At 43.0% G+C, this 26,363-nt stretch overlaps 1 protein-coding gene across 1 annotated transcript in view; it reads right to left on the reverse strand.

The window, feature by feature from the left end:
• The window catches only part of map3k5 (mitogen-activated protein kinase kinase kinase 5), a 70,123-nt gene that overhangs the window by 41,531 nt on the left and 2,229 nt on the right, over positions 1 to 26,363 (reverse strand). The window contains exons 2-4 of the mRNA XM_040125417.1: positions 10,134 to 10,273; positions 6,633 to 6,656; positions 1,624 to 1,817 (exon numbers count right to left, since the gene is read on the reverse strand). Of these exons, the coding sequence (XP_039981351.1) occupies positions 1,624 to 1,817; positions 6,633 to 6,656; positions 10,134 to 10,273 (358 nt within the window). The remainder of the gene's footprint in view (positions 1 to 1,623; positions 1,818 to 6,632; positions 6,657 to 10,133; positions 10,274 to 26,363) is intronic.

The raw sequence follows: 26,363 nt of genomic DNA on the forward strand, positions 1-26,363 counted from the left end.
TCTGCCTGCAAAACCTTTAGTCACCATTCCTGGAGCTAGAAGTAACTGGCAGCTGCATCGCCTGTACGAAAAGCCTAAAATATTACCCCAGCAACTGAGGTGGTTCAAGGATTTTGGTTTATTGTTTTTTTTTTTTTTTTCTTTCAAAATGCCGATCACCACGCAAGTCAAAGTTGAGGGATGCACCATTTAAAAATAATAACAGCAAGTAAAAATAGTAACAGTGGGGCAATAAAACAGCCGCAGTGCTTCTCAAACAATTTTTTTGCTCTACAGGAACTTAACAAGAAATCAAACTCTCATGGCTTCTTCCTCATCTGTGATGTTCCTTATTTATCAATCATCCGTCCCCTTAGTTTGCATTCATACAACACAACAACCAGGTGAACACTGTTTTCCTGCATAACTCTTGCTTAAAACTACGAGGCTGCGTGATTAGCAGTAATTTTGTGAGATTAGCGGAGGAACTCCTTGTTCGCGGGAATAGCTTTAAATAGATTTTCTCTTTTGCTTCCTCGTCCTCACACCCTTTGCTTTGCCTTCAGTATTAATGTGTATTCCTTCAACAATTTCCAGTACAGGAAAATTGCTGATCATTAACATTTTCACGACTGTAGGGAAATAAACCCTCAAACCCTATTCAGTCCTGCCGAGCCAAAAATGCAGCAACTACATTGGGTCAAAGCTGAGTTAGGACAGGGATCTGACTGACTTTCTAGCATCTGTTTTACCATATAAGAGATTGATGCGCCACAGGAATTTATAATTTCCTTAAAAACAGCATATAAAATTGAAAAACTAAACAGCTAGCTAAAGCAGGACGGAAGTATGGTTAGCCTTAGCTAAAGCCAAAACTAAATTTACTTTCTGATTTTTTTCCCCCCTCTGTGATAAATGATTGTAAATATACACTTTGATGAACCCACATAATTAAGCGTGTTTTTCCACATCTTTGAATGAGGTGGTAGCTAGCTAAACTCAACTCAAAAACACAAAACAAAATAAAAACAGAAAAACAAACAGCTTAACCCCCGCTAACGGAAAGTAACGTTAGCTTACCGGAGTCGCAATAACATGAACTGGCTTCTTAGCTTTTGACTAGAGGGGTTTGGTGGTTTGGCATAGTTAAACCACATATTTAAATGTATTAAACACACTAGCGAAAGAGAGACACATAGACATTTTGTGTTTTCCCCTTAATTATCCAAAGGCCGAATGTCTGCATTTTTCGGCCTTTTTGTAGGTTCCTAATCAGCCCAAACAGGCATAAAATTAAGACTTTACAACCTTTCTATCTGTTACATGAAAGCTTGAAGTTTTTTTTCTCGCTTTCACTACTTTAGTTACTGGTCTCTGCTGTTTTAGAGAAGTACTGACTTCAAAAACAGGATACTTGCGTTGTTTAATATCCCTGCTTATCAGTCACAGTGATGTATAGTCTCAATAGCTCGTGTGTAAGTGGATGGTAATTATGCTTTATGAAGTATCGTTTTGAATTATAACTAATGAAAAGCATCAAAAAACCAGAAAAAATGAAAAGGTACAAGTTGAAGATATATGAAAAATGTAAAACGTCTAGTCTTTGGTCCAGTCCACCCACTGTCCGCCTCTCGCTGTACTTACTGGGAGTTGGCCTGGGACACTTTGAGCAGCTGGATGAAGCGGTCCAGCAGGGGCATGCAGATGGGCCCCAGCAGCATCTCGAAGCTGGGCTGCATCAGTTCGGTCAGGCCCTTCATCAGGCTGCTCTCACAGCAGTACACCTTGTTGTGGGGCGTCACCATGTACGGGATAAAGGTGTAGTTGGCTGAGCATGTCTGTTTATACAAGAGACACAGTTTTGGAAAAACAAACATCAGTACATTTAAGCATCGGAGGATTATTTTTGTATGACATTGTGGGTTCGGCGTGGAAGAGGCATCAACAGTATTTTAGCCAAACGTGGGTGTATCATTTGAAAATTTTTAATCAAACGTGACCCAAAAAGAACGACATTCCCCGTGACCCAAATGACATTCAGTATAGCTTAATATGAAATCCGTATTTTACTCTTTGCCTCTTTTAAAAATTATGAAGAATTTAATTTAAAAAAAAAGCTTTTGCTGTTCCTAAAAGTTGCAAAATTTAGTTGACAAAAAGAGGTCCCCTACAAGGCTCATTTAGTAGCTGTTCTGGACTTTTCACATGATCTTCCTCAGCAATTGGGGTTTGCCTTGTGGTCAGAAGATTACAGATGTTTCAATTTCCATTTTTCGGGGTACTTTAAAAAAAAAAATTTCCATCCGTGCTGGCTTAAAAGTTGAAAGTGAAGGTTTGGCCTGACCTACCTCCATTCTCTTCTGGAACGCCCTCTGCTGAAGAAGGCCATGTGGCATGATCAAAAGCTCCCGAACAGCTAGTAAATGGACCTTGTGGTTTAAGCGTCAAGAGTAAACTTTCAATACAAAGTATTACTTTGCCTTTTCAGTCTTGCACCCTCCTCATTCTGTGAGAGCGTTGGTTGTACTAAATACAGAATACACTAATGCTGACCCAAATCCTGCAGGCTTGACACATTTAAATAAAGTATACGTACAAACGTCAACAGCAAATGAGGGCAGCTTGCAGCCTCTGTATCCTCTTGATGCTTTTTTTAAAACCCTTTTTAAACATTTATAGATTATTATGTGATAAAACAATAAAAGACTGACATCATGCTATTTCTCTTATTGCAGTTATTTAATTTTAAGTAGCCACTGTATATTGTGGCTGTAGTCTGGCTTATATGGGGCATAACCGAGCTATTATGTGTATTAATAACCAAACTTTACAGTATAATGTAACGTAAGAAAAAAATTTCCTTACAGTAAAAGCTTTGCGATTTACAGCACTGTACAACACAAACCTTCATTAAACAATTACGTTATCTAAATTATGTAACAAGGACTGTACAGTTGACTTTATTGACGCATTATTAGTAAAACATTACATTGTATGTGGAGGAAGCAGATTGCCTGGGGGAAGTCTGAGCTGTTTCCCCTGTTTGAGACAGTTTCGAGTAATGACAAAAGGCTTCGGTTCTGATCTGTTTTACACTGACAGTAGTATCTACGTGGCGTTGTCTTCGGTGAGTCGGTCTAAACAGGCAGCAGCCGGGCATAGTGAGCTGCATCGGTGGCGACGGCCGCACCGGGAGCCGCGTTCTTACAACCGCAAACGCTTACAACCGGTGCACTTACAAATACCGCTTGTTCATGCAGTATGGTTCAAGCAGAAGCAGACGTCTCGCTGCTCACCTGGTGCAGGGTTCTACTCTGTTATTTGCTGCTGTGCCATTCAGCAGTAATTTTGTTTTGTGTCTTCGTCGGTCTTAGCTGCAGTTGTAGCACCAAAAGTGCTCTTATCTATTGACTAAGCTATAATTCTGGACACCTGCGTTTTTTTTTGTGTTTCTTTTTCTGGAGGTAGATTTATGCATCCGTAGCTGTATTTGTTTTAGCCTCACATTATTCTCCAGCAGCAGCCGTGATGCTCCTGTCGCAGTTGCCTGCCACTGCTGAATAAACAAAGAGGAAACACGTGCATGTGGTGTTTACTGGCAGTACAGAGAGACACGAGAGACAGGCAGGAAAACCACCACTGACATCCTCAAGAGGTCTTTTCAAGGAGAGCTATTCCCAGTATGTCAGATGTGTGGTGAAACACAACATGTGAGCGACTGAAAGCGCTGGAGCTGCTACTCAGCTGCATCCTGACGGCTTTAATATTCTATCATGGTTTCAGCTTTTCAGCAGCCTCTTTTAGAAAACGCACTGCTGCTGCTGCTGCTGCTGCCGCCGCTGCTGCTGCTGCTGCTGCTCTCACTACCAACTGAAAAGAAGGAAGTGAAACGACATTGTGCTGTTGAAACAATGAAAGTCATCCTCAGATAACTACTTCCTCCTGTCCAACAGTGGTTCATGACATCACTGTTTGCTGCAGTGGCCTTTCGGAAATAAACCTGTGAACGCTTTTTGTGTTAGGTGTAACCGGACAGCTTGCAAAATCCCGAGACTATATTTAGCTCCTGTGGTTGTGTGAGTGTGGGTGTGTGTGTGTGTGTGTGTGAGTGTGTGAGAGAGAGAGAGTCATGCCGTCATGGGGATCACATTGACAGGTTTGTTTCCACAGGCTGATGCATATTTCAGAGCAGCTGCAGGTCACTGGAAGCTAACCTCCGCTAGTCGCTTACAGGTAACAGGTTTCGGGGCTGCGAGTGAAACGCATGTGAGAGCGCCGGCTCCCGGGGGAATCTGGTGAATGCAACTGAGAGTGAGTTGGTTATTCAGTGAGTGAGTCATCTGGGTGGTTAGCCTCGCCGCCGTCCATTTGTCCGCTTGGAGCTAGAGCAGGATTGTATGGGACCTGCATGCCTGCTCACTCACCTTCACAGAGACACACATGGACGCACGCACGCACGCACACACACACAAACAGACACGCACACACGCACACACACACACAGAGCTAACCACAACCTCATATTAGCACTTCATTTATTTGACTGTTCCAACTATCATTAACCCATTTATGTAGTCGTGACTAACATGGTCTCTTCCACTCAGGCCTGAAGCTTTGAGAGTTTTTGTACCTGTGGGCTGCGACTGCAGATTTGAACCAAATCAGTGGGTAGCTGCAGTAAGTGAGTTTACACCAACACGCAGGAATGAAAGTGCAAGCAGTTACAGTAATTTCATATACACCAGCAGAGGCTAATTACCTGGATTCCACTATCATGGTGGCTAGTTAAATGCACTTAAAGACAACTAGCAACACATGCCTTCATACCAGCAGAGAATAAACGAGTGCATTTGCACCACGCAGGGCATTTGTTTGTCCCTCCCCGACCAGCGGTTGTCCAATCGAAGCTCAGCAACCGTAACTGTGCATGTCAGGCCTAAGAGTACTCTGCGTATTTGGGCAGGTTTACGGCCCACCAATGACACCCAAGGTCGCGTTACGTCTTCCAAAGACGATCGGTCAGTCCTCATCCTAGGAGTTTTCTCTTGTAATGTCAAAAGTGAAAACATACTGTTCTCTGAAAAATACAGACAAGCACCTAAGATAAGCAGCCACACAGAGTCATGTCAGAAAGAAATAACGGTCCTTTCTTACATTCTCTTTATCCTACTACTGTATCTCTAAACTGCAATACGAAAAACAATGCTGCTTCTTTATTTCCATATTTTCTACACGTATCATGACGGTGACGACGATGACTTTTTGCCTGGAACGTGCGGCTTTGGCCTCGGTATTGTAACACAGCATGTGGCAATCGAGTGCATATTTGGGTTAACTGTATAAGGTTGAGCGTGAAGTCATCATACACTACAGTCGGCTGAAGGGTCCTTCTTTGGTGTGTGTCGACTGGGTTGCGGCTTGCGCAAGGCGGGCCACCGCAGACGAGGCCTGCTCTTGGCTGAAAGTTTCCTCTGTGACTTTTGTTGCTGTCTGTTTTTTTGATCGCATGCATGAATGTGATTAGAACAATGATCAGAATGTATCTGGAGCCGTAAAGTCTTAGTGCGTTTGCTGCCTGGGATTGGATGGGAATGAAAGCGATAGAAACGGATGTAAAAATGGTGCCACTTACGGTGCATGCCGGGCTAAAAACGGACACGGGTACATCAAACGGGATGGAAAATGGAAAAGAAATGACCAAAAACTTTGCAGATGTTGCACTTTGAGTACATGTATTACCAGCACAGGGGGGTTAGTTAAGAGCACATGCATCAGTGCAGAGGGCAGTTAAGTTCCTTAATACAAGCAGGAAAGGGCGAGAACAAAGCCAGTGAGTGTATATGAGGGAGATCAGTGAGCTCACACTCTCATGCTGTGAGTGATAATCAGCTCTTCTCACACGGTGTGAGTCAGTGTCAGAGATCAGTACATTTCAGGCAGCAGAGGTACCGGCTCCTTCCACTCTGAAAAGCCACTTAAGAGAGCTAAGCCTTTCATCTCACTCCTGAACATGGACTCCTGGACAACAATCAGCCTGCCCCTGCCCTAATCGCACTTTGCTCTATTTTGTGCCGAATTAGCTGATTTTCCAGTTATAAGGAGTAACAGACAATTATTCAGTTTTTGAAAAATTTTGACGAGCGCATAAATGATTAGAGGTATTTCTCAAGCAAAGATGCAAAATGTTTGTTACTTCCAGCTTCACAAATGAAATAATTTGCTGCTTTTGTCCTTTTTTATGTAGTTGTCCGACTCATGTCCAACTGTAGTTTTTAGGAACTACAGTTGGACACGAGTAAGTAAAGAACCGGATTTCCTGAGCTTTAAGTCAGCCCCTTATTTGAATGCTGCAGTTTTTGCAAGTCAAATTTTCAAAATGCCTGTGCCTTTTTATGCAGATTGTGCCCATGCAGTCACTGCAACTCAGGAAACAGCTGTCTTCTGAGAAAAACATCTTGAAAAGTGGAAGAGAAGATGTTTTCATTTTATATTTCTGTGAAACAAAACTGAAAGCTGTTTGACACTGTGCTTCCCTGCATGTACTAAAAAAGCATATTCTTTGCACCAAATAATATGTATGATGTGTGAGCAGTGGGTGTGGAACGTGTGAAAGGCAAAGGCAAAGACGGCGGGGGGTTGCTTTGTGTACTTACAGTGTTCTTCTGGCAAATTATCTCCTGAAAGAAGAGAAGAAAAAAAATACATTACATAGAGATTCAACAAGGACAACATCTCCTAACAGCATTTTGTTTTGGTAACTGTGTTACTGTATAAAACAACACAAAACCATCAGTCCCACCGAAATTCAACACATCATGCCTGAGACAGTTACATTTTTATCAAAAGCACATTACAGTTTTCGGAGTCTGGGTGGTTGACCAGTATCTGATGAATATTTCTGGTGACAAGCCGAGGCGCTGTAAGTGTACATTATGTGGAAGCAGTCGCTGCCAGTAATGCCCCGTAAAAGGTAAAAAAATAAAAAATATGCCGAATAAATAAGCGTAAGGCCACAGGCTGATGTGAGCAATCAAGGTGTGAAAACATACAAAGAGGAAGGAAACGCATCCCAAACAGTTGGTAGGCCTTAAAGGTTTGTTCTCAATGAAGAGGTTTATCTTTTCACTGTACAGGATGAACATCTGGTTCATCCTACGTATACAGGGTATTAAAGGTACCCTTTCATTCTTTTACTGTCATTATAAGTTAATAGCACAAAAACTTGACTGTCTGGCAAGCTCTACTTCCTGTGTACATAGCGCAAATTAATGCCTCATTTTGCTTCAAAATAAGGGCTTGTTGGGTCACCTAACCCCAGCCCCTCTCACACAGCCTGTTCAAGGCGGGAACGTTGTGCCGTCACCTCGCCTCGCCCGCCTGAATAAAAAATTAGGTACACAGACTGAAGGAGCATTGTTGTTCCGGCAATAAGCCGACAGCCGAGGCAGTGGCGGAGGCCGGCATGGCGGGACAGACGCCGACGCTGTTGTGTACCACGTCGCGCCTCTGATTGTGCAATGCCGGCGTGCCTTCTAAAAAAAAAAAAAAAAATCACACGCGGGGGCGGCATTATGCTAGGTCGTTCCAAGCATACCGAGGCCTTAGTGTTGCACTACATCTGATATTCTTCCACTGACAAAAATGTTAACGTCCATTTTACCAACACGTGAAAACAATTTTTGTAGGCTTTGACATTTCAATATGACTTGACTTAACATGCCGTACATGGACTACATTTATCTTTTAACCAGACACACATAAATGACTACGGCGCCAATTCTTTTATCACACATTAGATACGGTGAGGGAACGGGCCTAAGCTACTAAAAAGGAAGAGTAGGCAAATCACTTATTTAAATGACATGGCACAAAGCATTACTCTATCTGCCTGTCGCTGAGGAGGACGAGGCAGTAATGGGTGTTTGCAGAACATCAGCAGTCACATTACTTTGAGTTTTTCATGTAAGCGCTGTGATGTCCTTTAGGAGGTCTAACTCCACAGGAGGGTTTTCCTCATGTTGGCTTTCGTTTCAAAATTAATTCAAAAGAAGAAATCCTGAGAGTGTATCCACACAAGAATTTCAAAACCCGTAGAGTGGTAGATGAAGAAAATCATTAACTCGCAACCTTCAGTTCATTAGCAAAAAGATTGTATGTGCTTTTACAGAGAGACTATTTTATTCTTAGGAAAAAAACAAAAACTCTGGTGAAAAGAAACTTGACCGGCATTGGCACAGGGAGTACACAGGGTCTCGGTGTATTTTTTTTTATTTTTAAAAAAAAAAAGCTCCAGTATTTAAAGGCCAGTCCTGACTTTAAAAGAGTGCCCTTTGAAACAACTGAGCCGCTCCGATAGAGATCAGAGGAAACCGCCAGAGAGAAGGCGTCTTTTCAGGCTGGGCGGGGAGCAGCAAGCCCAACGCCCAGCCGAGACGGGTGGGCACCATGGCAGACAGCAGGAGGGGAAAAACGCCCATTAGGTACCAGTTTGCATTAGAGCGGGAAAGAATGCCCTCATAAGCAATTTCAGTTGAGAAATAATAGAGCTGAGGTTGTGAACTAGCCTCCTATTGTCATGTTTATCTTGACTCTGCAGAAAAAAACCTCTCCTGACGGCCCCTGTTGTACTGCATGCTGACTATCACTGTGGTCGCTGGCTGGGGATCCCTGCTGTCGCCTTAAGACTCCCTTCACTACACAAGCTCCCTACAATAAAGGCTTCAGTGTTCCTCTGCTACCAGTCGCCTACAGCGGGAGGCTTTTTTTTGAGAAAAAAAAAAAATGTGCTCAACTTGGGCCTTCGACTGTTTGAAATAGGTCTTGTCTGCTACAGACTCACACTGTTGTCATATGCTGACCCAGCCAAAACTTGTCCGGGCAAGAATTTGGGTTCCAGCCCCGTTAAAGTAACAATCTGACATTTTAACATCCACACAGATTTGTTTCTCTACATTGCAGATTCTGTGAAAGAAAAAGTCGGCTTATCATTTATTCACTTTTGGTGGTGCTCCTATAGAAGTTGCAAGGTCTCTCCCAGGGGCCTTGGACAGATGTTTTATGAGTCCAGGGGGGGCCTTTTGTGGAAAATCTTCCACAACAATTCCTATAGCGCAGTCGTGACTCAACATAGAAACGAAACGCATGCAGGGAAAAAGGTTTGCATATTGTTGGGAATTATGCAGTAACCTTAAAACCGTGGTAGTTTCTTGTAGCTACAGGGTTTCCCGCAGGATGTTGTTTTACAACATGGGAATGGGGAAACACTTACATGTGCCTTATCTTGTAATTCATTTAGCTAGAAGATGTCAGCCCAAGCGATAGCCGTAATTACCACGTACACAGCATTCGCTTGTGTGAAGTAGCGCCTGAAGGCTGGGGTTCTATTTCATAAAAGATGATTATATTTCTAGGATGTTGGCAGGGGTAGCGTTTGTGTCAGGCCGTTCAGCCCACCTCCGGTAAAAAGCACTGACTTTCCCTCCTGAGTTAGTATGAGCAGTGATTACCATCATGGTTAGTGGTTGGTTAGTTTGGAAACTGAACGAGTTAGAAATTGAGTCTGTAACAAAAAATGTTCCAAAAAAAAAAAACAAAAACAAATCCTTGCTTCACATCTGGGACTAGATCCACATGTTCCTTGCCTCATGGTCTTACTTTCCCCCCCAAATTTTAATGAAATCAGTTGATATCACATGATCACGGCACTGGATGCACTGACTGACAGGTGAGCAGAAACACCGTTGAAGACAAAAAATAAAAATAAATGAAAAAAGGAGCCAGTGGCTTGCCACTTTAAAAACGTGGTTAATCACTAATAAAAAAAAAACCAAAACAAAACAGAAAACAGAATTGCCTTTCCACAATAATCTATATTTTTCCCTGGAGACCTATTCTTTTTTGTTTTTGCGCTCACCCACAACTAAATGATGCCACCGCTGACTCATAAATGCATTTCCTTTCATCAAATTACTGAGGCATTTATGTGCCGTTGCCACCAAACAACATTTGTCAATCCCACGTCTCCCTCCCCCGCCTCCTCCTCCTAAATAAAGCCTTTTAATCAGGACCCCTTGTGAAGTACAGTGATTGTTTGGTTCACGTGTTAAAAAAAAGGTACGGGGGCAGGACTGTCCTGGTTCATAATTACGGCTTACCTGCAGGGACTGGAGGGAGTCGGAGTTAGTGTCGCAGTACAGGATGATGTTGTTGGCCATGCTGAAGCTCTCTCTGACTCCCAGGTGGTAGAAAAGCGAGGGCTGGCGGAAGGCGTCCGTCATCTCCACCACGGCAAGGTCTGACGTTGAGAAACAGGTAGGGGTTACGTTTAGGCGTCAGGGAAGAGTAACACAGGTTCTTAGCAGAGTTACCTTCACGGGGGAATACATGAAATGCCATAAGATAAAATATGTTTGTGCAAAAAAGTGGTCATATATTACTTACTTATCATAAAGACTTTTTTCACTTCTGTGATAACTATGTGTGATTCTGACAAAATGGGATAGAATATCACGTGTTTTGGAAAAACCGGCGGGGATACAGATTCACTACATGGGCATTAATCTGTGGCTGTAACGGTGCGTTCACACAGAAGGCGAAGTGGATTTTGAAAGGCACAGCGTGGCCGCGTACAAAATCAATGGAAAGAAGATATTAGATGTGAATTTGCTCAGGTGACGCAGTCCCGTCAAGCTCTTCCCCACCAAAGTGGGGGAAAACCCATTTCTTTTACGGACCCTTTTTTGTCATCTTGAAACTGCTGGTACAAAGTTGGAAGCACACTATTGTCTTAAATATCACTGGGTGCTGTAGATTTGCTTTCATCGGAACTGAGGGGCCTTTCCAAAGCTATGAGAAACAGCCCAGGATCAAAAGCATGTTGACCTACTTTTGGACAAATAGTGTATATAGTGGCCTTTTTAAAAGACCTTTTTATCTTTACATTTGAGCATTTTTATGCTTAAAGTGACAAATACTGCTCCAGAAAGCTGTACCAGCAGCTCATCTCTGAAAACCAAGGATAACAACAAATAACCATTAAAACAGAATAAATTCGGATTTAAACAGTGATGTGCTAAAGAAAGAAGTATCTTTAAGCAATCTGTTTCAATTTTGTTTAACACAAACCAGTGATGTAATGTTGAAACAATTAGTCAATGAATTGATTTTTTGAGTGACAGAAAAAATTACAATTGCATACAGTTTTAACAGACATCTGAGACAATTTTAAATCAATTAAAATTTGCTCTATTCTTAACCGTAGGTCAGATAAAATACACAACCTGACGATACCACTTTGAGTCCGGGAACCGGGGTCTGGCATTTGTCAGTATTTCAACACTAAGTGAACGATCAGCAGACTAATCAACAATAAAATGTTTCATGAATTGCAACTGTTCAATCTAACTTTAATGAGATGTGTAATATTCAATGTAAAACCCTTCATCATATCCAAAGGGAAAGTCGCTAAGTGTTGATATCTGTTTCTCATTAAAGCCGACATCGATCGGTCTTTATTGCTCAGGGAGCGAGAGACACAGCAATGAGGTCAAAGGTTAATTGACACATTTACAACCACATCATGTTTGTCACCAATACAAACTACATATTGTTAAAGGTTGATGTTCAGAGCAGCTTGTACTGCGGTAGGCTGTCAGATATAGATTCTCACGTCAGAGAGACAGGTGGAGCTAATTCCAAAGCACACTCTTGAAAAACAGAAAAAGAGTTATTCCATGAAGGTGGTTTGAGCCACCTTTTCAACTCTGTCAGTGAATACAAACACATTCAACACCACACTGACTCCGGCTGCACTAAACCATATGACGTGGATCAATAGGTTAATAGGAGAAAAATATTGCCAAGTGTCACTCAAACCAGCAGGGACTACGGCTTCTGGTGAAGGGGTGGAGAGTTCCCAGCCTTGAACCCAGAGTCCTGTGCTCGCACTAGCAAAACAGACTCCTGTGTTACCAAAGAGCTCTTTCATAGCTTGAACTGAACCATACTCATAACACAGCCCTGAAAACCGTCAAAAAACCTCTGAAATCTTGTATTTAGAGGTTATTATGGTGAGTATGCGGTGCTAAACACACTTATCAGCTCGTAGAATAAGCCCAACAGTGTTATCTAGGCCCTCACGTGCGGCGGAGCTGTACATGCTGTCCCCGAGGCCGCCTCAAGCCATCGATGACAACAAAAACAAATCAGCCCCGTGGCTGCGCTCCAGTAATGACAGAGGAGCTCAGAGCGTCACAGAGGTAACACCGCGCCCTGCCCTTTTCATCTGTTTCCAACTATCCACCTCTCTGTGTCAACAAACACATTACATGGAGTTGAAAAGCAGATCATCTCTGATCCAGCCGACCGATTCTTTTTTTCCCCCCCCGTGGGTTTTTTCAAGCTAGCGCCCGTTAGAACTGGTGGACTACGCCTGGAGAAAAAGCACCAAAACAGTCAGTCATCTCAAGTCAATGGGGCAATGTAAGCGCTTGTTCACACTGTGAGTAGCTCAGACGATTACTTGCCCTGTTTTAAACCATTAGTCTCTGATCTACGGGCTCCAATCAGGGTCAGAAAGATTTTGGGCTTGTAAAGTGATGTTCACAAATAGTCCAAGGTCTGTAGTAGTCAATCCACCTTTTATAAGCCTGTAAAATAAATCTGCATGAGAAATTGAAGGTTTTACACGTGTAGACAAGACTTGCATCGTCACTCTGTAGTGGTCTGGGTTAGTTTTGACGGTTTGAACCGGGAAATCGTGTTTGCTAGACTGGTGAGTGGTTTTGCAAACAGTGAAACAATACATCGGAAAAGTAACAAAAAAGCATGACAAGTGCAAAATGGACAAAAGTTTACCATCATCATTTGAGCTGCTATGTTTTCTACAACTTATTTTTGAAAGACAACGGATGCATGGGTCAAGTAAAGTCAATTTTAATCATGTAGCCTAAAATCACAAATTAGCCTTGGAGGGCTTTTCAGTCTATACAACATATGACACCCTCTCTCCTTAGGACCCTCGATTTTTAGTACTCGAGACGTGACTTTAGCCTTCTCAGGGAAAACGTTTAAGTACCAAGTTTTGACCTGGTAAAATCCTGCACACAACTGTAGACTTGAGGCCGGAGAATTGGACTCGAGTCAGGATTGAGTTACAAAAATGAAGACTTGAGACTTGAGTTGGACTTCGCAGCTCTGAGAAGTTACTTAGTTAAAACGTTTCGCCCTAAAGACTTGGCCTGTCTAGAGACTTGCGATCAATAACATTCAAGATTTGAGTTGAGACCCGGTAGAAATAAATAAGACAGTGTCAGGCATACCTAGCATAACAATATACCATAAATATTTAGTTATTAAATGTATTACTATGCACTGAAGAGACTTGGCCTCAGCTGTAGAAAAACTCCATTTGAGGAAAATGTTCAAAATGTTCTGCTCAAAGGCATTTCTGGCTTGCATTTTCACGTGCAATTAGCATATTAAGATGTGAGTCTTGTCTTGGACTCGCCCCAAATTACTTAAAGCTGCACTAATCAATATTCCTATGTTAGCAGTAGATTAAATGGCTATGTGTAATGTAAAAGGCAGTGTCTGTAGTAGAGACAAACCCACAGAAAACAATGACATTTTAGCTCTATGGGGCATTTTAGCGTCTTTTAGCCCACTGTTTTGGTTTCAAGTCTGCAGCTTTCATGTTTTGGTTCGCTCTCACCTCTCATCAGCCTTGTTTCCAGCTGAAGCAGACAGCTGTTTTCAGCAAAAAAAATAAAATAAAATAACACTGTAATTAACAAATTTATGGAGGTGATAATATGTCAGTGTTGTGTTTATAGCTTGTCCTGTTTCACACAAGTGGCCAGAAAAACGTTTGTTGCAGCTTTAAAAACAGCTCTGACACCTTCTTTATAACATAATTTGAATGCAGGTCACAGCGGACAGCAGATGCCATCAGAGCTTCTAACACCACTCAATCCATCAGAATAAATCAACTCAGAGCAACCATGTGAAGGCTGACAATTTGAAGGCACAGCTAATGTCCAGCAGTCAAACCCATTCAGTGGCTCTGTGGCTGCATGTAAACAAAACATTGCAGAGAAAGCCTATCAGAGGCAGGCTGATTGTAGTAGTGGAGAGCTTTTATCTGTGATGAGGGACCGTGCGGCTCATCGCACTCCTCATCAGCACATGCAAATTCAACCAGGAAGCAGGTACTTGTTGTTGACCTCAGAGGTTCTCATCATCGACCCCTTCCTCCACACAGGCTTTGGAAAAAACAGCCTCGCATTTTCATTACAGCCAAGTGGGCAGAGGACAGGACATAAGGGATTTGAAGCTCTGCAGCTCTTTGCAGTGATGCGGAATATCAAGAGGGTTTTGTTCTCCGGATGAGCAGCAGGCATCTTCGCATCGGGGTGCCTCTGACTGAGTGAAAGTTAGGTTTCATTTTCTGACGTACGAGGCGGAGAGGGAAAGTACACCTTAATCCTCACTTGGTCCGACCTCTGCTTAACAATCAGTTGTTACTTCCATACCTGTGACGCATTTCTATCAGTGATATCCTCGAAATAGAACAAACACGCAGCCTTCGGTTAATGTCTGGACATCATTAAAAGTCCACAGCAAGACTTACCAGCGTGTACTGAAAAAGATAATGATACTAAGTATACTTTGTTGGATTTAACTGACAGTTAACAAGAGAAATACTTTGTACACCATTCTTAATCTCAGTACAAACCTGGACAATCCTGAGAATACACAGAATTAAAAGTTGTTATGCTTGGCAAGTGCTCTTACTTCATGCACGCAAGGTGCAACTGAATTCCAACATCCAGCTAGCACAGGTTGTCTGATGAATAAAAGATAAGCTCGTCTCATTTCTCTGCCAACAAGGGGACCCATCAATATTACATCTGAACAAGATTTTAATACAAACAGGCCACTAAAAGGCAACAGCGTAATATACAGATGTATTTTCAGAAAAAAGAAAAAAAAAAAAGGAAAGGTTGCAGTTGTGTTTTTTCAAGTGCAGCTATGACTTGGGTGGGGCAATTTTGCATTGCTCTGCGAGGAAACCTCACCGGCTTCACGGTACTGGAAGACAAATGTTTGTTGTTTGTCATAGGGCAGGGCTAATATAGTTGATGAATGAGTAACACAGCCGACTGTCTGGACATTAAAAAAAAAAAAAAGAAACAGAAGACAAGACACACGCTAGTTTTGTTCTGCTGGGAGAGTAGAGAGGAGCAATCAGTTCTCATAAGTGCTTTGTACTCACAACAAAGCCCCTGAGAGCTGACAACACTTGACTAGTGCTGTATGATGTCGTCAGCGTGGAGTGTGTATTTCAGTCTCGATGCACACGCAGTGAACTATAATAAAGAACAACACATCACAGACTTTAATGAGAAGCTTCACACAGTGGAAGCCGTACCACTTTCATCCTTCATTCCCTAAAACAGGATTTTCAGCTCTTACTGCACAGAAAGATTTTTGACTTTAAAGCCCAATAGTAGATGCAGTGCATGAAAATTGGTGGGCTGATCTTGTTTGCTCTCCTGTAGAAGGGAATGTTATATATATAACAGGAAGTATAGCAATTGTGTTATTATATGAACTGAATGCGTTGCATGTTCACTACCTTTACTTCCTCTTTTCTCTCTGGACTTTAGAGTGCACAGCTGACGCCTTTGGCTAGCAAGGGGCATTTTGTGACTTTATTTATTGGGTTACATAAGCAAAGAGAGCATTTATGCAAGAGGGACCCAGTATGAATGCTTTATTTGTCTACGATTGTAGGGAGGTTATGCTGGTATCTCACAATGAAGTTCTGAAAGGCAGCGCTGGGAAGTGCGGTGCTTGTCCACTTTACACACAACACAACAAGGTAGATCCACTTCAACTGTATTTGCAAGGACTGAACACAATCCTAGTGAACATTTGAAAGGGCAAAAATGCAGGAAATACTCCATGACTGAATTAAAGCACTAGACATGATGTGAATACATGCTAATAAAATGTCACATTTTATATCTAAAATGCCTTTTGCATTTGCATTACCAGTAGCTTCATGACAGGCTTTTTGCCACATTAAGGACAATCATCTTGAATTCACGCAGACAAACAGCACAGCAATGGGAAACATCACACAGACGGTGACTGTGATTCAACAGCAGAGCGTCTGAATGTTTCTGGAGTGCGTTCAGACGTCGTGATTGCTTACCAATGCAACGGCAGAGCTGAGTGCATGCCACTATAACAGCACACCTGCCAACATAGTGTTGACAGAGGGCTGTGTGAAGCCAGTAACAGAGAAACATGAGTCACCCAGTCACCCTTTTAGCGGGCTCCGCCATCCGATCACATGTGCTCGCCTAATCTGTTGTCGTATTCTCTTCCATCAACTCAAATTATTAGTAAACCCAAGTCTGTCTACGACAAGGAGAGATAAGATAAATTTGAAAAAAAAAAACAATTGCAAAACATGCCTAGTAATGCCCCAATAATCCTGCTACACCTCCTACAGCAGGACATGCTACTGTTGACCAAAATTAAATTGATTCCCTCGCCTACTGCTCGAAGCAGAGGATGGAAAATAATTCAATACTCTCTCGCACTGTTTGGCTTTCAGCAGCACTCTAGCCTGCTACAGCGGGTTCCTCGGGCCCAGTGGTGCCTCTGTGGGGGGGACAGGGAGAGAAGAGGGAGGGGGGACGGCGGGTGATGAGCAGCTCGGAGAGAGAGGGGGAGCCGCATGACTTTACTGGAGGTTGTTCTGGTGTCTACCGGCTCCTCCTCATAGATCCTCCTCAGCCCTCCCCAGAGTGCCTCCACCGGTTCCACTTGCTCTTTTTGGAGAGGGGATCTGCTCAATATTATATTAACAGCGGGGTCTAAATGGCACCGGAGACTGTTCAAGTGGGTATGAATTATTACAGCAGCTCAAAGTCTCTTTCCCTCCCGTTTGTCGAGCCATATGGAAAGAATACATCTGGACACAAAGAAATCTATCTTAATGAGCGCGGGCTGTTGAGAAATGTAAACAGTCTCTCCCAACAGCCTCCGGCCATAAACAACACCGAGACTGTGTGCATCATCTACACTACACACCCCTAAAGCTATATAGAGTGTAGGCAAATGCATAACACGAAACAACTTTATAGTCTACTCAGGGAGACATGATTGTACAGGTAACAAAGGCTGTCTGGGATGGATTTTCATTTTTGACGGTCCAAATGACTTCAAGCTACAATATGCGAATTATGGTAATCAAGTTAGCACTAGCACGAGACTCAAAAGCAATTCACTCCGCTCCTCCCGGCCCTCCCTCTCCCTGCTCCATTATGCTCCGCCCGGCCCTTCACCTACACCCTGGTTCGTGTTCGCCGTCTCGGCTAGTGCAGGGGATCAGGAGCCCGCCAGCCTGCGAGTTGGCCGTAGCGGCGCCTTCCAGCAGGTAATACTAGCTTTAAACTGGTATTACTGCGAGAGGAGCAGTCGACCAAAGGCGTGTTCACCTATCAATTGACAGGCGTGAGCTCCCACTCCCGACTTCGGCCTTCTCTCATTGGTTAGAAGGGCGAGGCCTACTCAGAAACTTTAGACGGGAAGACCTCTGCACTGCTGCCAGGCTGTTCAACGAGCCTGGGTCACAGGGGCCTTTCACTGCACCTCTCCCCATTAAATAGGTATGTTTTTGGAGCTTATTTCAACTGAAGAAAAAAATGTTAGAAAAAAAAAAAGATTACATTCTGTAGCTTTAACTGGCTGTTTCACCCGATCCACGGCCGAGTTTTATTATATTTAAAATTGAGATGCCATTGCTGAAAAATCACACCAGCCCAAAAAAAATTACAGAAGGCATTTTAAGAAACTGACGCAACACGCAAGTCCAACACAAAATCCAGCAATATTGAAACCAGTCATTAATGACATCCTTTACATACGTCAAATCAAATGCCCATACGGGTATCTGGCTAATACCTAAAGCCATTCACACTTGTGACTGGTACAGATGCTGCATATATATTTTAAAAAACTAAAATAGCATTGACGGCAATACTCTAAATTGGCAAATGTGCACCTTGGTATTGAAAACTGTCAACTTCAGCAGGCTGCACGTCTATTATCTCAGGAGTAACTGTCGAATGTTTTTTAACTTTGCTGACAGCTTCTTGATTGTTTTTTCCTCCATTACCTTCGAGTGCCACTTTTCTACCATTCTCACAGTGCTATGCCATATTTTATATAATCTGCTTCACCTAGCAGTTCAAGAGTAGGATGAAATGTTTGCACGTGTAGGTATGTGCCCTCACTTTGGCCTAACGCCTCATATTTGTGAAAATATCGTCGTATGGCACTACTGAAAGCACCGCAATTACATTAGTAGAAGCGTTTACATTGGTCACTCAGAGGGCCAGCTGTGTAGGCCTGCGGTTCAATTGCGAGGCCCCCCGTTTGACCCTGAGTACGTAGGAAAAGGACAGGTACGGTAGGTAAAAAAAGCACTCACTTACATAACAACCCCACATTAGATGCTGTAACCATGGAGACACAGCGAGGAAACGGCTGTAAAAAGATGTTAGTCAAACCGTCAGTGTGCAGCACTTGAGGTTTCCTCCCCTCATATCTAACGGTGAAGGAGGGAATGAGGCTCGCGTTAGAGGAGCGGAGCGCAGTGGGAGGATTTCCCTGGGGCCCGGCCCACACCGAGGAGACGAGGAGACGGTGGAAACACTGTCTCCAAGCGCCACCGGAAACCATTTCCCGCAATCAAGAAGTTGTCTTTTTCCTCCCTCCAAGAAATAAAAAAAAGAAAAAAAAGAAAAGAAAAGAACCTTCGAGAGCATAATGTCCAAAATCCCTGCCAAATTTCCAGGAACGGCAGAGGATGGTTATTGTTTTGCTGGAATTTTGTTGCAGCTGCACGATGGCTGCCTCTTTTACTTGTGCTACAGAAGATGTTTACCGCTGTCAGGTTGAGGTGACATGCAGGATAAGAGAGCTGCAGATCTGAGAGTAGAGCCTTGCACCCAACACAGACTAACAGCTATGTTTACAGTCAAGGCTTCTCATCAAAATGCACCGTGTGTGTCATTCGAATGTTATTTATAACTTTTATATTTCAGCATATTTTCATCGTTGATATTCATGTTTATTGTCTATCTTAATTCATGGCTTTTTGCCGCAACGTTTCTTGGCCTGTTACATCGACCATCAAGATAAGAGCAGGGGTCCATGACACGCACTGTCATTTTCTTCCCATGTCCACGGGGGTCTGCCATGGAGCCTAAAATTTAGGCATCTACCCATTGCTTTGTACACTGTGTACTGTGTACTGTGTGTGTGTGTGTGTGTGTGTGTGTGTGTGTGTGACATGGACGTGGACTATATCCTCCCCTTATCAACTCACCCGTGTGCTTGTAGAGCATGAGACACAAACAACGTGAGGACCTGTTTACCAAATAATACTCCATAGTGCCACTAGCAGTGAAAAAAATCTCCAGGGCACTTTTGAATCTGACTTGGAGACCAGTCACAAAAATATGAATTTGAGACTTGACCTGAATGTGAATATGCTTTGGACATGGGTCCCTGAAGACTTGAAACATGAAAGCAAAAACATTCATATCTCAAGTTTTGAGCTGCTAAAAATAGTGGAACAGAAAGAGTTGCATCTTGACTTCAGATTGCCTGTGGATTCTTGTGACTCGACTTGGACTCGCCTTCAGGGTCTTGCTCTAAAAGATCTGAGATTTGAAATTTGTTACAAAAGGACTTGAGAACAGCTCTGCAGAGTAATGCGAACTTTTTACAATGAAACATCTCATCAACTTGTTCTGGAGATGTCAAGGTTACGGGAACAAGTGTTCAAACACGTTGCAGGTAAAAACAAGGTGGTGCATTTTTGTTCCTCAGGGAGACTCCATCACTCATGAGAGACGTCACAAAAATATGACTTTGAGACTTGACCTGAATTTGAATATGCTTAGAGGGATGAGTGACGGAGTTTATTGTCTCCTTTTTGTGTCTAATTCGCTTTTTGACCGTTTGGACTTCTTCTTCACCAAACTTTCAGTAAACAGAGGAAAGGGTGACTAACAAATACACACTACTAAAAAGACCCCCGGGGGTAAAAGGGAAAAAAAAAAAAAAAAAAAACCCCAAACATTTTGAGGCACACGTGTAAACTGAAATGCAGAGTAGAAACTGTCTCTAGAAGTGGTCAAACATCTACAATGAATTCCAAGTCAGGTTCAGCTACATGAGAGGCCAAAAAGCCAAACAAAGTATAAACAGCCAATTGGAGCATCCTCCTAAAAATACAACCCTGGGAATGGAAGAAAAAGCACCACACATGCTCAGTCTTTCAACTGAGCATGTCTGTCTACAAACACATCTCTTCTCCCAGGGGATAGTACGGGAAATATCAGACAATGGTTATTCAGTAGTTTGGATGCCCTGCCCATTAGAGAGATTAATGCTCCCTTTATTTTAATTTTTTTTTTTTTTTTTTTTTTTTTTACACAGAAGCGTGCTTGAAAGAAACGACCCTGAAAACACCACGACGCAGGAAATGAGACCAACCTGCCAGTTGCGCCGCTCTCCTGGCAGACTGGTCCTTTTTTTTTTTTTTTTACCTCTGCTCCACTTTGTTGCCTTTTCACACGCACACTGAGAGATTTTACAAACTGCAGTGCCACGGCTCCCGGGGGGGAAAATAGCTGAGAACAGAATGTGAATTCATCTGCAGCTGACAAACACGCTGGGAGAAACCCGTGCTGCAGTGCTGTCGGGGCGACTTGCCTTTTTGATTTACTTCCTGTTCACTTTTTCATTGAAACAGAATTCGCTGAAACAAGAGGGATTTGTTTTTATGCCGAGTAAACAATGTTTCAACCTTATCTCAATGATTTCACGTGATGGGATTGAGGAACAGCTGCCCTTGTTTGCAAACTGCTGCCTTGCTCATTGAAATAAAGCTGCACTAGGCAGGAACTAGTGTAAACTTACACCTGAACACCCCGGCAAATGGACTAGATAAGCATTTTCCATCTGAAACAGCAGAAGCATCACATATCAGTGTGGTCGATAAAAATCTCCTTGAAGGGATTTCTTGGTATCTTTGGGCCGTTTCTTGAAATATGTAAAAGTAACTGCAGAATGTGTTAAGAAGGTGTCAGGACATGAAGTTGCCTACGGCGGTTTTGAAGGATTATTTGACCCTCGGAATCTCTCCAGATCTTTAACATGTCAACTATTGGATGATTTGCCGTAAAATTTTATGGAGACATTCCTGTTACCCACAGGATGAATTCTGCTTACGTTAGTGCCGAGAGCAGGTCAAAGTTTTCACTTAGCCAGTGAAAAATATCGACATCTACTTGATGGACCGGTGTAAAATTTGGTCGAGACATTCATGGCTCCCTGACGATAAGTCCGACAGACTCATGGGATCCTCTGACATTTCCTCTAGCGCCACCGTGAGGTTCACATTCGCGCTTGTGAGTGAAATGTCTCAGGATCTGTTGGATTTGACTGCCCCCTTAATTTTTCATGTAGCGTCATCATCAGATCAAACTTCTAATGTGTCCGGTACTTTGGTTTATGACCAAATCCCAGCAAAACTAATGACATTCCCATCCGCTTCAGCTGTACCATGTGCTTGGTGCTAATCAGCTAATGTTAGCACGCTAACACGCTCAACTAAGATTGTGAACATGGTAAACATTATACCTGCTTAACATCACCGTGTTAGCATCAAGCACTCAAGCTCAAAGCGCTGCTGTGCCTGAGTACGGCTAGCATTGGCATAGATCGTGGTCTTGGTATTACATTTGGGGGCTGGTTTTGCTAGAAGATTTTCCAGAGTTTCTGTGCATTTACATGATAGGAGAACTTTATCTTAATGTGCTTATTTACTGCAGTAATCACTCGATGAAAGTGTTAACATAATTTGCAGTAACTTCCGCAAAATAACCAGAATTTACATTTAAATGTAAGCAAGTTGAGTTAATGTATATTGAGGTGTATGGCAGCCTACAGCAGACCAGAAGCCCTTTTTTCCTTTTTTAAGAACAACACACACTCTCTCTATAACTTGTAGAGCATATTGTGAAATGAAAGGGTTTTTTCTGTTGCCGCCCAAAAAGTGATTTTTCTCTTTCCCACAACCACCCATGCAAAACACACAGTTTTGCACCTACTTCACTCTGTGACCTTTGTGGTTCATGTGCATAATCAAAACACGGCAACAAACCAGACAAGAGCTGCATGTGAGAAGAGCAACTGTAAAGACAGATGAGAAACGCGTCTCTGTTAACTGGCATCCCTGCATCTCCTTCTACAGTTTTCATAGACAAATGCATTATGTGTTCACAGTTTTCCTTCAGATCTCTGGGGGTAGGAAAAGCCAGTCACTGCTTCCTGCTGCCTTACCATCATGCTAAAATTGATATGAGTCAGTTCCCTCTCACCCTCCACTGGTTTTCCAAAGAAGATGGCTACCCACTCCTGCTGCCGTTCACCTCAAATGAACCCCTGATAAGACCTGTCACTCTTCTGAGGAGCACTTAGGACATGAACCCTGGGGTTTAACAGAGAGTGTAGTGCACTTACAACATGTTCTGTGTATATGAAGAGTACCCTTTTAACAGACTGTTTGATGTCGAAATACTGTTATTAGTCCGCGGAACACGCAAAGATGATAAGCAGAAAAGCTGGAGTTTCATTGAGGATGAATTTCCATTTTGATATGCATTTCACAACAATTATGAATGAAAAAGAACAAATTCTCAGCTTGGGATTTTGACTCATCACTATACTTCCTGTTGAGAAATATCGGCATGTAACGTCGTGAAAAAACACGTACTTGAGGTTCTGTCGGCAGCTACCTCTCCCACTGAGGTGAAGTCACTGCTCCCCAGACGCCAGCGAGTGGCTTGTGGGCTAATTCCTCCCGACCTTGTGCTCTCTAACCTCTGAGAGGCAGCCAAGCATGCAGAGTAAACAGGAGGGGGGATAAACAACTCAGCAGAGGGCCAGCTGACGGGATTTCAGAGCAGCATGGCCTCTCTGCCGAGACGCTGAATGTACAGTCTTATGCTGGCCAATCCCGAGACGCTCTCAACAAGAGGCTCTCGGCCGGAGCCTGTGCCCTGTTTGAGTCTACAGCTTAGATTCTGTGTTTTACTTGTTAGAAAACATGTCTCACTGAAGCCAGAAAGCATCAACAAACACCAAATTTAATAAATAGAAACCGGTAGAAAATTGGCCTATTGTGCAAATTCACAATATCTAAGTATGTGAGTATTTTGCAAGACTTAATTCAGGGAAGTCAGTTCAGCCTCATGCATTTTTCACACTGAGATCTGCCCCGTAAAGGCCCAGTCACACCACCATATAAAACAACTACATTCGGCAGCAACAGACATTAATTTCGGCTGAATCAACATGATCTCTCTCTATCTTACTTACTGGGAAAAAGATTTTTTTTTTTTTTTTGACACTTTATACAGACTAAACAAATGACTAAGTGATAGATTAACAAATAATGAAAATAACCATTAGTTTCAGCCCTGGCCTTGCTAGGCACCCCAGCAGTAGTGTTCAGCAAAGGGGAAAACCCTTGTACTTTGTTTTCACAGTGACGGCCAGTCATTTCCAAGTCATTGTCGGGATTCAAACGTGTTCAAATCTCCTCCCATAATGATGGAAATGTACTGTTTGAACAGTCGAAAGCCACTGTAGACACTTACAGATACGGTATACGGGTGAGACAATGTGTTTTTCTTTTGCATTTAGCGGCCAACGTGCTTTCAAAATCTATAACTATCTGTAACCGGAGAGATTTCCACAGTGTGCTCCTCTCGGCCTTCTCAATAGTACAGCAAAGCAAAAAACACAAGTGGACAGACTGAGAACAATTTGTGAGTCGCATCCGTGTTGGTGGCGGAGCGCCGAGTGGTGGCTCTCAGCACAAAACAAGAGGTAAGCAAACACTCAGACTGAGGGAAAGCACTCAGGAATCGTTCAAAAACCCATTGTGCTCCCTGTAAATTACACGGTAACATAAGGATCAACTGGAAAGATAAAGCTCCGCATACCACAGCCATGACCCAACACCCCGCCCGCTAAGACGGGTGGAGCAGTGCGAGTCTGTAAAATTGATCCTTGAACAAAATACCAATATCTATCTATATTGAGCAATGTCCATTTGAGTAAGTCGCTGCTGCTGCGCACCACAAGTCACCGAGCCATCAGTCCAGCTCTCTTGGCTTCTTTCACTCGACCCTCAGGAACAACTAAAAGCACCGAAGCCTCCTGACTCTTTGTCTCAAGTGCAGGGTGAGCAAAAGGGAAAGACATTTTCTAATACCAGGAGGAAGAACTGAGGTCTTACAATACAACACGCAGTGTGGTTCTGATTTAAGAGCTATTCTTTAAGTCAGTCCATTTCCAATAGCCTCAGCTAGCTACAACGACATCTACGTTTGTTCGGATACTTTTGGACTGTCGTCATTAAATCACATCCCCGTCAACAGTCCCGCCTACAAGGGCCGTCGCTTGGCTTGGTCGTATTGACAAATTCTGAGATTGTGGTCCGCGACTCAGAAATCTGGAAAACCGGCTGATACAGACTTCAGCTGACTGACTGACAGACAGGGTTCTCTCCCCCAACAGAAGTCCACAGTTATTAGGCCCAGTTAAAACAGAAGGCACCCCGAGCCCTTTTCAAAAACATTAACCATCGTGCACTTTGACCTTTGTTCAGCCACTGAACGTGGGTTTCATTGGTCAACAAACTTTGGGATTGTACGGTTTAACCTGGGTAAATTGTAATGATTCCTCACTTTGAGTCCGCCCCCGATTGGAGGAGTGAAACAGCAGCTGTGACAGATGCTTGCGAGTGTATTGATCTTACCTTCAGCTTTTTTTGGTGACCTATAATAAAAAAAAACAACAATCCGTTTCCCCCGGAAGCAACCACTCACTGCAGCCAAAAATGAATTCTCAGCGGGTGGATCAAGCGCGGTATCTTTGCTTCACCGGTTATCACCATTACACTTTGTCGGCCGCAGTTGTACTAGACGTGTAAAGTCGTAGGCAGGGAAAGCTTGTTTTATGTTTCGTTGCGGCGCGAACAAATGACACGAGTTAGTGTCCCGTCACTGCGTACACACTGCATTTCTTTTTCTACTTTAGATCTATTCACCAGACATTCATCACTCAACGTGACACGACCCAAAAACTGATATCGGGCGCAGACTGTGACCAAGATGGTACTGGACCCACCCCAAAGTGTGACGTGCGATTAACCTGCAGCTGACAAATCAATTGATTAGTCAACTCTGACAAATCAATTGATTAGTCAACTCTGACTAATCAATTGATTAGTCAACCGGAAGTAAATTATTGGTAACTATTTAGATAATTGATTAATCCCTTGTCATCTATCAAGCATAAATGCCAAGGATTCAATAGTTCAAGGTTCACAAATGTGAGGATTTGCCGAAACTGAATATCTCTTTGTTTCGCTCTGTTGCAGCATGTAGTTCATCCACTTTATGTTTATAAATTACATCACTGCGCTCCGGTGTCAGTCAGCAACTCGGGTCACGCGGTGAGCAAGTCAGACTGAGGCATCTGGGCAACATGTTCAAACTACGTCTGATCATTATGGGCTGTCGGAATTCAGATCTTAAAGGTCTGGCTGCAGGAACGGAGCCTGCGATCAACAGTTTTGCTTCGAGGAAAAAAACAAAAAAAACAAAAACAACAAAAAAACCTCAGGTTGGTCATTGCTGTTGACAGAGTTTTGCATCGACCTTCTTCCCCTAGCGTGTCCAGTGTATCGTGGGCCAAAGGCCTGACAGTCGGCCTCTGCCATCTCTCAGGCAAGTGTCCTCTTTGTCCACAGTATCGTGCGAGGGGGACACTGAAGTACAGGTACAGGAACAGCCCCTTTTTTGTGCTTGAACCGGGCAAGTCATCTTTCAAAATCAAACAGGCATGCGCAAGCCGTTGGATTGGCTATGAGGTCATTGTTTAAAAAGGTTTTTGTTGTCTGGCCTTCATATCTGGCTCACACTTGTGCAGGAAGGGGATGAAGTAGTGTGTGTTTGAACAGATACGACAGCGTGTTTCTGGGAAAAACGCCTCTGACCTCCCATGTGGATTATGAGTAAAATGCCACATTAAGTCAGAGGAAGATAACCAAACGTACAAAAAAAAAAAAAAAAAAAAAAAAGGAGAGTGAACTTGATGTGTTTGTACAACTAATACTGCGATGTTATGACAAGCAACAAGTCTGTCTTCTGTTGAACAGACACTGTACGACAGTGTTTATTCACAGTGTTTCTTGTTGCATTACTTTCTAAAGTTGCCCC

This window comes from Xiphias gladius, chromosome 4, assembly GCF_016859285.1.
Source record: "Xiphias gladius isolate SHS-SW01 ecotype Sanya breed wild chromosome 4, ASM1685928v1, whole genome shotgun sequence".
NCBI lineage: Eukaryota > Metazoa > Chordata > Actinopteri > Istiophoriformes > Xiphiidae > Xiphias > Xiphias gladius.